The sequence below is a fragment of the Sinocyclocheilus rhinocerous genome, unplaced genomic scaffold (assembly GCF_001515625.1).
Source record: "Sinocyclocheilus rhinocerous isolate Xijiao unplaced genomic scaffold, SAMN03320098_v1.1 scaffold370, whole genome shotgun sequence".
In the NCBI taxonomy this organism is placed as follows: domain Eukaryota; kingdom Metazoa; phylum Chordata; class Actinopteri; order Cypriniformes; family Cyprinidae; genus Sinocyclocheilus; species Sinocyclocheilus rhinocerous.
Genome location: NW_015670897.1, coordinates 166221 through 179325, shown reverse-complemented (window position 1 = coordinate 179325; position 13105 = coordinate 166221). Strand labels below are relative to the sequence as shown.

Here is a 13105-nt window from a genome sequence, read left to right as displayed (position 1 = left end):
TAAGAGTAAAAAAAAAATGTACGGGCAGCGACAGCAACCTAAAGCTTTTTTTTTTTCTTCTTATCACCGCCGCCGTTAATAATTAATCGCGGTTTTTGCGGGGATTGGAATCTGGATCCGTCTGTGTCGAGCTGTTCCTGGGTGTTAACCGCAGAAGATCAGGGAGGGCTGGAGTGATTTGTTCCCGCCTTAAACACGTTCACTGATACCATTCTGAATCGGAGATATTACTGCACGGGCGCTGCAGTTCTGATACACTGTTTCAGTCCGGCGCGGATTAGAACTCTCAGTGTTACATTGTGACATCGCGCCGCGCTGATTGTGATACACTGTATCTGCCGCCTCTGATGATGAGGATGGAGCGCTGGAAGGGGAGAGTCGCGCTGGTCACCGGAGCGTCTGTCGGGATCGGAGCGGCTGTGGCTCGCGCTCTCGTCCAGCACGGCATGAAGGTGGTCGGCTGCGCGCGGAACGTGGACAAGATCGAGGTAAGCGACGCTCAAACGAGCTCTTCGACAGATTGTTACCGCTCAAGGGCCTCAGCGCTGCTTATGTTTGCTCACTGCAGCCAGAGTCAATCAAGTGCTTGGCTTTTCCTCAGGAGACAGACAGTTCATGCTTTATTTAGAAGTTGAGTGTTCATTTGGAGAAATGACAGCTCAGCTACAATCAAAACATTGTAACCTGTTACAATGATTGATCGCGTGTGAAGTATTGATAGGTTTCGCCCCGCCCACTTTACACTACAATACAAAATCACACTACTGTACATATCGCATGCATTTCAATATGTTTTTACATAATTTCATAAGCCTAGGCGAGTTTAAGGTTGCTTTTTGTTATATTGTATAATGTTAAATATACTGTTATTTGGGTTTAGGAGTAGTTCACCCAAAAATGAGCATTTTGTCACTGTTTTCTCACCACCATGTCATTTTAAACTCGCACACAAGAGTAGTATGATTCGTATTCTTCAAAACATCTCCTCTTGTCTTTCACATAAGGGGGTTTTGAACAACACGACAATGAGTAAATGACACTATTTTAAAATGATGGGTGCAACACAAGCACTGATTATAGAGTAGGTGTCACTTTAAGATTGACCAGAGGAGTTGTATTGTTCAGTGAGATTCTCACTTCAACATTCCTCAACCCTTGCTCATAAGCTGTCAATCAATTAATCATGTCTTGTCAATCATTGATGGGATTTTTCAGCCCTGCCCTTGAATAAAAGACTCCACCAAACTCTCACAAGTTGTGTAGTTGTGTATACAAGAAACTGAATTTTTATAGTTCAGTGATAATATATATATACATAATATTGTTATATTATTAATTATAACTATTTATGATATGTTTATTGTTTTATACTTTATTTACTATATTAAAATGTATTATTATATTATGTAAATAATATATTATATTATTAATTATCTATCTATCTTAGATTAATAATATAATTAATAAAAATATGTGTATGTATATTATAATATCATTTTTGTTATAATATTATTTATTATATTTTTACATCGTTTATTATATTATATTATTGTATATGATTTTTTATTATAATATTTATAATATTTTTTTGTATATTATTATATTAGATATTTTTATATTTATTATCTTAATAATTATATTATAACTTTTTTGTGCCAGTGAAGGATTCATTTTTTAAAACGTATCTAAATGCTCTTTTTCATGGGGGCTGTATGGTTTACTGTCTGGACAAGTGCAATTTATTGTTACATTGTGCCAGATTTATAAAACAATAGCTGCTGAAATGTACTGCTGTAAAGATAATTGTGGAAGCTCATAATGACCCGTTATTGCAGCTTAGATTTAATGAACTGTCTCTTTACACAAGCAAGGAAGTCACAAGTTACAGAGTTTTTATAGTTGGTATCAAGATTTATTTCAAAAGATAAGGCCGAATTTGACTCCTCATAATATAAACGCTGCTTTTTTTTAATGAAACAAATGCTTTATTTCCTCACTGCTGATATATAGTATGACTTCAAGTGTTTCTGCTCTTTGTTTGTCTGTCTGTACAGTGCAGTCCATTCGTAATGTGTGCTTGCCATATATTGTTATGAAGGACAAAGGTTGAAAGTTATGACATGGTAAAAGCTGCTCAGATTTACTGCAGCACTTTAAAGCTTTAATTTTCCCGATTAGTAATGGTTTCATTCCTGGAAATCCCTCTTGTGTCATTTTGACAGTCTGTCTGTGTGTGTACATGTAAACCGTCATTGAAGAGCAGAGTCGAGGCTCTTTGCAGGTTTATTAACAACAAAGATAGAGATACAGTAAGTGGTTACTTTATGAGATCCGTATCTGCATAGTGAAACGAGAGACAAGGTGAGCTTTGTGTCCATCCGATCACAAGGCTCCTCTCTAATTGTGTCTTTGGCTGTGCTTGTGTGTGTGTGTGTGTGTGTGGGGGGGACTTCACACACAGCAGCCTGATGCTTTTGAGTGGATGTAAAGCAAAAGTGTTGTCACCATACTAAAATCTGACACCAATCCCAGTGCAATCTCACCAGTGGATTTGCCTGTTGGGAACTATTAGTATAGTTGAGCTTTGCAGCCCTGCTTTTGTATTCCAACCAAACAGAGAGACTGGGGAAATCAGTTAGAAAAGTTTGGGAACAGGATAGTGATGAACAAACTGTGGGAGTAATAATGTGGTCGCTATGGGAGACGAGATGGAATGGGAAGCGGGTCTGATGAGGGGCCTTCATTGGCAGCATCCGTTACAGCAGATTCCCATTTGTGTGTTCCAGGATCAGTTTTTCCCACGGCAACCTTTGAGCTGATGGGTCACTGATCCTGGACACACCAAACTACAACTAACTGCTGTTATTGGCTGTTTCTGTAATCTGCTGTTTCTTTGTGCTCCATTTTTTTGTGTATATTTTACATACAGTATCTAAAAGTAATTATGTATGTGTGTGTGTGTGTGTGTGTAAAATGTCAAACTTGTTCTGTTAGATACTGGATGTTTGCTGAAAATTAGTCTTCTTCATCAGAACAGATTTGGAGAAATGTATCATTCCATCACTTGCTCAGCAATGGATGCTCTGCAGTGAATGGGTGCCGTCAGAATGAGAGTCCAAACAGCTGATAAAAACATCACAATAATCCACAAGTAATCCACACCACTCCAGTCCATCAGTTAACAACTGGTGAAGCCAAAAGCTGTGTTTGTAAGAAACAAATTAATCATTAAGATGTATATTTTCAGCTAATTTTTGGGTGTTCCTTTAATGAGGAAATAATTGAAACATTACACAGATCTTTGCATTGCATTGCAGATAAGATCAGAAGAGTATATTCAGTGGTGCTTGGTAAGATCAGTTTGATCCGCAGCACTTTAATCATGACTTTCAGGCAAAGTGACTGGTTAAATCATACTATAGTTACTTTGTGCTCAGCTCTGTGCATTGGCAGATTGTTTCTTAATTTAGTTTAGTTGTATATTTGCACAGCTTATCGATACTCCAAGAATTCATAAAATCTGGTTGCAATGAGAGAATTTACTTGCACATGATCTTACATTGATTATGCTTACTCAAACTGTGTTGTTTTATTGGGAAAAGGCCAAAAGGGTGATTTGAGTAGAGCAGTTCTACAAATCCCGATCAACACAACACAACTAGATTTGTGCAGATCACCACGGTTTTGGCTTTGCATGAGCACAAAACTTTTATCAGCATGTTCATGGGTTTATTCCGTTTATTCATGTCTTGTGCTCATATCTATTTATTTATTTTTTTTGCTATCAGGAAAACAAAAAAACAAAAGCCCCAATGATTTCAGTGTTTAATGTAATGTTTTATATGAACATTCCATTTGATCGTTTTTATCATTATGTGAATGTTACTTTTGAATGTTCTCTGAATGTTCTGAAACAAGTAGTAACATTTAAAAAAAAAAGTTAAACGAACATCCAACTAAAACGTTTCAGAAAAAAAAACATTTCATAAACAATATATAAATGTTTTTCTGCTAATCTTTTGCGAACTTTGAATGAACATTCTGTTAACGTTACTGGAAGAACGTTACTTTGAGAACCTTGCTAGAACATTCCGAGAACGTTCCCTGTTAGCTGGGTTTACAGCAGCATAAGTGTTAAAGGGGTCATGTGATGTTGCTAAAAAGAACATTATTTTGTGTATTTGGTGTAATGAAATGTGTTTATGCGGTTTAAGGTTCAAAAAACACATTATTTTCCACATACTGTACATTATTGTTTCTCCTCTATGCCCCACCTTTCTGAAACGTGTCGATTTTTACAAAGCTCACCGTTTTAGGTAGGAGTGGCTGACTCTTAACTTTTATAAAGAATATCTCTTTGGATTTGAGACTTTAGTCTTTGCAACTTTACAGATCTTCTTTATGCACCAAGAGCTTGTAACACTCCAAAGAGAAAGGAAAAATTGAAATCGCATCATATGACCCCTTTAAATAATTAAACCAACCTTTTTGATATCCTGAAAGACATTCCAAGCAGTGAACGAAACATCACACACTTAAGTGCAAATGTCACATGCATGCTTGTGTTAGACAGTATGCATGAATGGGAAATGGCACTGTGCAATGTTGTTATTCCTGTCTGGAAGCTCAGCTTTCTCAAACCACAGTTCCCTGAACTGATTATTCCAGTTGTCAGTTACAGTAATGGATGGCCTTTGTGTATGTTTTGTTGCAACTGAAGCATGCGCAACCAAACCAGTTGTGGGCACTTTTATAATGTGTCAGATTGCAAGGGCAAACATCGGACGATGACATCAGCCACCCGTCCATCCATTCATGAGTCAACATCCATCAATCATCTCTCTTTTCATCTAGCTCTTAAAGGAACAGTTCACTTGGAAATGAGTCAAGCCGAATATATTAATATATAGTGATTTTCATAGTACACATTGTTTCAAAGCAGCTTTACAGAAAATAATTGTTAATATTTATAATTTTAATATTTTCATTATAGTTGCATTTAGCAGATTAGAGTTGAGTGATAATATAGTTTAAATGAAAATTGCTTTTATTTATGATCATGTTGTTTTAAACTCATATGCATTTATTATTTCTGTTTTTTCTCTCTGTTTATTTACTCTGCTATTTTCCAGTTTGTAAATTGTAATTTCCATGCTTGTGACCTCAAAGAAAATGAATAAGTCGAATTTAATGTCATGCAAAAAAAATAAAGAAAATTTCTATATTGTATATAAATCGTTAATCTTAGTTCTAAAATATTTTGTCGGCATAAAATTGATACTTGTCGAGCATGTCAAGGCACTTCTTTTTTTTTTTTATCTGCTTTCATACGCAGCATGAAAAATTAATTAATTATTTTGTGTTGCATGAGCAAAAGAAGAATGTATGGAAGCCCGTTTCCGCCACTGAATAAAAAATTAAAAAAGGTAATTGCGACTTTTTATCTCACAATTCGGACTTTTTTTCTCAGAATTGTGAGATATGAACTCGCTATTGCGAATTAAAGTCCAATTTTGAGGGGGGAAAAAGACTTATATGTTCTCAGAATTGCGAGTTTATATCACACAATTCTGACTTTATAAGTCACAATTCTGAGAAAAAAAGTCAGAATTGTGAGTTTATATCTCGCAGTTCTGACTTTATTTCTCAGAATTGCGAGTTTATATCTTTCAATTATGACTGTTTAACTCGCAATTGCGAGTTTGTATCACGCAATTCTGAGAAAAAAAAGTCAGAATTGTGAGATAAAAAGTCGCAATTACCTCTTTTATTTTTTATTCAGCGGCGGAAACGGGCTTCCATAAGAATTGGAGTGACACACAAGTCTGAGAATTGTTCATTTCTACAGAGAAGTAAAGCCAGTGAGTTGTATGCAGTGTGAACTGTGCTCTATCAGATCTGTGAAAAGCACTAAGGTCCGCCTCAGTCGTCAGATTTAATGCCAAGTTTCACGGCTCTCGTAAAAGGCACTTAATCAGACCTCAAATAGCCTTCACAGACTCTCAGTCGTCTTCCGGTGGCCGAGGATCGAGGCACTGCAGCTAATTCATTCTGTCGTCTTGGCAGGAGGCTCATTGTATTTGTTTAAGCGCGTCACTGCGGTGCCTTCAGACAGACCCGACTCTTTTATTTTTGCTTCTGTTGAGATCTCTGGGCTGTTTGCCAGCCGCAGTTTGAGTAAAGAGGGTTTTTCCCCACTGTGCTTTGAAATGGATTGTGCTTCATTCACACTTGCTGATGTACACTCGCCATGCTTTCGCTCTTTAGCTCTGTTTCAAAATCTAGTGAGCTGCCTACTTAGACAGCATTATTATAAGACATCGTAGCTTCACTACAGACACAAAGCTGCCTACCACTCAAAAGTTTTTGAGCGTTTATGAATGAAGTCTCTTCTGCTCACCAAGGCTGCATTTAATTGATCAAAAATACTGTAAAATCAGTAATATTTTGAAATATTATTACAATTTGAAATAAATGTTTTCTATTTGAATATATTGTAAAATATAATTTATTCCTGTGATGCAAAGCTGAATTTTCAGCATCATTCCTCCAGTCTTCAGTGTCACATGATCTTCAGAAATCATTCTAATATGCTGATTTGCTGCTCAAGAAACCTTTCTGATTATTATCAAAGTTGACAACAGTTGTGCTGCTATTTTTATGGTATCCGTGATTTTTTTCAGGATTTTTTGATGAATAGAATGTTCAAAAGAACAACATTTATTTGAAATAGAAATCTTTTGTAACATGATAAATGTCTTAACTGTCACTTTTGATCAATTTAATGTATCCTTGCTATAAAAGCATTAATTTCATTTTTTTTTTATAAAATAAAAAAATCCTACTTACTCTGCACATTTCAGATTTAGTGTAACTGTACAGCATCACCCCATTACTGTGATTAACACACATAAATCAACTCATAAAATGCTGAAAGTGCACTGACTGCACAGCGCATATAGTGCCTGCTGGTTAAGTTGGGCTTATTGAGGCTAGATACGTTGATTCAGCAGTCTCAGATCTATTGAATTTCACAGAGAGAAGCTAAAGAAAGCGAGAGCGGCCGTGTATGTGACACCCAGCATGGAAAACAACTCCAATACTGCAACACAAACAAATCATGTAGGTCACACATGACATGTTACCAACATGCAAAGTGCTTGGGTCATATTCTATACTTATTCTACACTTGCATAGACTTATTTTATTAGTGCAAAGATTCCAGATTTTCAAATAGTTGTATCTCGACCAAATATTGTCCTATCCTAACAAACCATACATCATTCAGAAAAATTGACTGGTTTTGTGGTCCAGGGTCACATATGTCAAACTTTGCATTAAAAACATGTAGCACATCCCATGCTGTTATATGAAATATAACATTCATTTGAAAGTGCAATTGTGCATATTAATAACCGTTCTGATGTCTATTGTCTACACAGGCATCTATCATCTAAAACAGCATGCAAAGGGTCATAAAACTTCAACACACACAAATATTAGATAAAACACTCCGTTTTCACTGGATCTGGGATTTCCTTCCTAAATGAAGAGGCATATTTATAATATATATTTCTTTCAGCTTGAACTTCCCAACATTTGGCCAAATTAAAACATCTTTCTAGTTCAAATTCCAAAATCTGCTTACTTAGATGATCTTATAAGTCATCATAGTTTCACTGCAGACACAAAGCTTCAAAAGCTTATTCAGTAATATTTTTATTTGTTTTTTAAGAAGTCTCTTCTGCTCAAGACTGCATTTATTTGTAAAAACAGCAATATTGTGAAATATTATTTTTAGCCTACAATTCAAAATAAATGTTTTCTGTTTAAATGTTGTAACATATAAACGTCTTTACTGGTATTTTTGATTAATATGTCCTTGCTGAATAAAAGTATTATTTCTTTAAAAAAAAAAAAAAATCCTACAGACTTTGATCATAATAATATACATTTCTCTCAGCTTAAACCTCTCATTGTTTGGCCGAAATAAAGCATCTTATGTAAATCGTCAGATCGTAGAGCTGAGTCAGATATCTCAGTATACCATGATTTTTTTTTTTTTAACAATATTGCATTGGTATTTTAGATAATAGTACTGATTTTTTTTGTCATTACTTCAGAGTTTGTTTGGATCAGTAATGGTCGTGATTATGATACTGTGATATATGGCAATGGCATTGTACTGAATCATGACATGCAGATGCTGATGTGTCTTGTGTCATGAGGTAATGGATGATACCGAGTCTGCTGCATCCTCCTGAACTCATGCAAATTGTGATCAGCACTGATTTCGTAAGCGTTAATGCATCATCACCTGATTTACATGATTCCTGTAGTCAGTCAGGTGCTAAAACAACACGAGCAGCACATGCAATTAAAGCACACTTTCAGTGAACACAATTCATTCTTAGTGGTGAAGGTTTTGGTGAAGACCAAAGATGGCACAAAATCCCATCTCAACACTTTTGATGAATGGCTATGCTATTTTTAATTTTGTCATCTCATCTGAAGACCAACATTTGTGAGATTTTGTCAGTTGAAACAGTTTACTGATCTAAATTTGTGTCTTCATTTTGAACTAAACAGATAAAATTAGACCTTTGGGGTAAGATGGGCCACCAGAATTGGCACAGAAGGCCCAAATTGTCATGATGTTATTTTTTTCTTAATACTTCTTCTTATAATTAATGGGCTTATTATTCAGTATTTCCATGAATTAGATGTACATTTCAGACATCTCCGCTTTTCATTAAAACCTATAAGCCAGTTGAGTAAAAGCTTTCAGTTTGCATTCATACTGTTGCTATTTTGACATATCTTCAATTAAAATATGGACAATATGTAAATATTCATATGCCTGTATATAAGTCATAAAATAAATTACCCTTTCAGATTAATCTCTTGTACTCAGATTTTATTTTGTCTTTCATCTTTATTTGATTATTTAACTAAATTGTCAAAACAGTTTTAAATAGAATAGTTGATTTAGTATTTTCCATTAATGACACTATATACAAATATATAAAGTAAAATAAAAGTTTAACCAGGTAGTAGAGGACATTTTAGGTTTACATTTTGTGCTATGACACCTAATTTAGAAAAATGTACTATTTATTTCCTTTAATAACACATTGGCTGATGCACATGCTAAACTTGTATCTAAATATGTTACTATTTAAAAATAAATGCACTTAATTGTTTTTAAGGGCGGCATCTTCTCTCATCTTACCCCTATATAATGTGTCTGTGTGTGTGTTTAGTCACATCCAAAGATGCAGCGCATCTAATATTTCTTGTAGAAATGAGCAATATGAGCTTTATGTCCGCACAGAGGAGGCCTGAGATATGAAAGCAGATGTGAAGGGCCTCCGGGGGACGTCCCGTGTCTCCTGAAAGCCACTGTCTCTACTCTAAATGACATCACAATCCTGGAGCAGACGTGGACACGCACGGGTTCATTGAGTGCATGGAGACCCGCTGAGAGAGATGCAGGGGAGAAACAGCCCTGCAATAAATCAAATGCGATTATATTTCATAACAAGTCTCAAAGCTTTGCTTATTTCTTATAGAGTAGTTTTTTCTCACAGTGAGCTTGTCGTGTAGTTGCATGAGGAAATATGCTGAAAGGCTTTGTAATCCGTGATTATACTGAGCTGTTGCATAATGAAACCCCCTCGTGCCGTGAGATGGATTCATCCGTCGGTGGTCAGACAGTCTGAGGACGTGCCAAGCGTCCATGCTGTCTTCCTATTACTGTGTGAACAGCGTCTTTCTCTGAACAGCCCCTGGAGACTGATGTCGTGTTTAAAGGCATACAGCGCTAGAAATGATCAGGATCGTCTGGTATGCAGTGCATTCAAGCTTTGCATTTAAACATTTCTCCCACCAAAACACTTCAGATTAAATATAACAAGATTATTTCGGGACTTTTCTGTGAGAGAGAAGCGCTCTATGTACTGAGTGTGCATACTAAACATCCTTTGACAGCTCGGGTCAATCTTCTTCTGTATCTGCTGGAGGAGATCTATTGAAGCAAGCACTTTTGTTGGGGAAACTGGGCCATTGCTTTAAATACACATTTCCCAGCTAAATACTTTCATATTTGTCTCTTATAAATGTAAAATTCATGACATTGTTCATGATGTTGCTTTTGGAGATGTTGCATCAGTCTGAATCCCTTTTTTTATTATAGCGATATTCTGCTAGTATTATTGTAGTATTATTTATATTATAGTTCTTTTACTATATAATATTATAGTATTTTTACTTGGGTTTTATTGTTATATTTTCAGTTTTAATTTAGTTTCAATTTTAGTTATTTATATGTGCTTTTGTCATTTAAGAAAGAAAGAAAGACAAAAATAAATTAAGGCAGGCAAGAAAGAAAGACAGACAGACAGAAAGAACGAAGGAAAGAGAAAGAGAAAGAGAGAAAGAAATGGCATTACCTTAAATTACCCAATGCTAATATATATATATATATATATATATATATCAGTGGTGTGCGGTGGTATTCTGAAATGAGTCTTCTTTTTAAAAAAAATTTTTTTTTATCAAATGTAAATTCATGTCCCAGTCAATTTTTCTTGGATAGATAAACATTACTTACACTATCAGAAAAAAAGCCCATTATATTTTATACTTTTACATTAACAATGTAATCAATATTCTATTTATTAAAGCCAAATATGAATCTCATCAAGTTAGTGTTTTTAAAGGGGTCATATGATGCTGCTAAGATCTTCTTTATGCACCAAGAGCTTGTAACACTCCAAAGAGAAAGGAAAAAATGAAATCGCATCATATGACCCCTTTAAGCATTTTACATTTCTTCCAAAATAATAACTCAAGGCAGTAACAATTTAAACAATATATTTTATTTATGAACTTATGTTCAGCTATTCTTTTTAATAGTTAACTTTGAACTATTTTTGAATTTTTCGGATCATCAGTCATCAGAGCTCTGTAAATATTGGTCACAGACGCGGAGATTTACTTTAAATTTCACCAGGCAGGTTATTCACTAAAAACAGGTTTTCATGCCATTTTAAGTCTTATTTTTACGTAACAAAGTGGTTATATCTAAGTATGTGAGTTACTTTTTTAAATGAGTCTTCCCATTAACACCATTATATTGTTCATTCAGATTGATTTGCGAATGCGGAATGCGCAAGATCACAAGAGGCGGGATTTATCGCATGAACCAATCACAGCCGAACATAACCAGTCATATCCAATCATATCACGATGGAGGCATTGTTTCATTTTTGTACTACAAATTTTTTTCTGATCCAATATTTTGAGGATACCCTGCCTCTCATATATCCCTTGCCTATATATATACAATTCTGGATGTCATTGGAACTTTTTCAACTGATGCTTTATATTTGAGCAAAATAGCATGGCTGCTGGTTATTAATGCTTTCAAGAGAAGAGCAAATGTTTTCAAATGCAACCTTTGTCATTTGTCATTGTACATTTGAGGTGGAGATGAAGCATTATCATCTGCTCATTTCTCTGCTCATGGCCTTTTTTAGGAAGAGTAATGCAGAGGCTTTCAGTCTCAGGTTAACACACACACACATACACACTCGGCCGGATGCTTCTCGCGGTGCTGAAACTAAATTGGACGGCTTTCCACACACAGAATCTCAGATTCTCACATACTCCATCTCTGTCCAACATTCTCACACACACACACAGAGAGAAACTCAACACTCGCCAAACACTCTGTGAGCAGAGATTGGCTTTGATGAGGAAATCAGACTCTGCCTTCAGATCCTGCCGGAATGATCATGCATCGGCAGACAGTTTTATTCAAAGCAACTTACATTACATTAAAGGTTTACTTGTGCAAATTATTAATTCATGCATTACTGGGAATTGAACCCGTAATTTCGACATTAGTGCCGTGCACTGCTATTTAAGCTACAGGAAATGAAACTGAAATAATATAAAATATAAATATTAGATAAAAACTTCTACTTTTTTGTAATATTATATATATATATAATATAATTATATAAAAAAAAAAGTTTAAGTTTTTATCTAATATTTTTTTCAGCTTTATTTCAATAAACAAATGTAAAAAAAAAAAAGTTTTAAGGTTCATTTGAGTTTTAGTTAACAATAACAACAACATACTCTGCAAAAAAAGTTGATTAAAAGCAAATAAAAAAAAGAAAGTGGTACTTTCATTAACTTAAATTACCTATTAGTTAAAAAATTTATTAATGTTTTGAATTGGATTTTATTTTTTAATTTTAGTTTAAGTTTTAGTAATTTTCATGTGATTTTGCAATTTTTAAAATTATTCTGTTAATAATTCTATTTCAGTTTTAGATTTATTATTTTTAGTATTCATCTTAAATGTATTTAAGGTACTTTCATTCTATTAAATGACCCGATAGTCACAAAATATAATTTTGGATGTCATTGTTAGTTTTTTAAATGCACAAGATGAATGCATTTGTACAGCAATTTTTATAATTAATGTTAAAAAAATGTAAACCCTGACTTTCTAAGTTGGATCATGTTTTTAAATGTGTTTTAATTTAAAGCTCATTGTGGAAACAAATTGGTTTTGATTGTGATTGTGATTGTGATTGTGATTGTTGCTTGTTGCTGTGCTGCAGAGACACAATGACTTGTGCTGTGTGTCACACTCACACATACTGTATGCAAAGAAAAAACAACAATCCCATAGTCATCTGGACAGAAATGTTAGTTTTAAATAAAGTAATGCAGTTTCATGGTCATGTGATTTATTTTCTCCTCCAATGGCAGGAGTGTCAGGCTTCATCTGTTTAGTCTCGGTCTCATTAAACTCTGGGATCTTACTGTTAATGATGTGAATGGCTGATTCCTGTGTTACTAAACACTGAGCAGATTAAAGATTACAGCGGCTTTACTCTCATTCAGCCACACACACACACACACACACACACACTCACACACACATACACGCACACACAAACACACACGCGCGCACACACACACACACACACTCACAAACATACACACACACACACAGAGACATGAACACACACACACACAAACACACACACACGCATGCACACACACACAAACACACACACACGCA

At 34.9% G+C, this 13105-nt stretch overlaps 1 protein-coding gene across 1 annotated transcript in view; it reads left to right on the top strand.

The window, feature by feature from the left end:
• Positions 1–102: 102 nt before the first annotated feature.
• The window catches only part of LOC107734374 (dehydrogenase/reductase SDR family member 11-like), a 24772-nt gene continuing 11769 nt past the window's right edge, over positions 103–13105 (top strand). The window contains exon 1 of the mRNA XM_016546315.1: positions 103–488. Within this exon, the coding sequence (XP_016401801.1) occupies positions 348–488 (141 nt within the window). The 5' untranslated portion in view covers positions 103–347. The remainder of the gene's footprint in view (positions 489–13105) is intronic.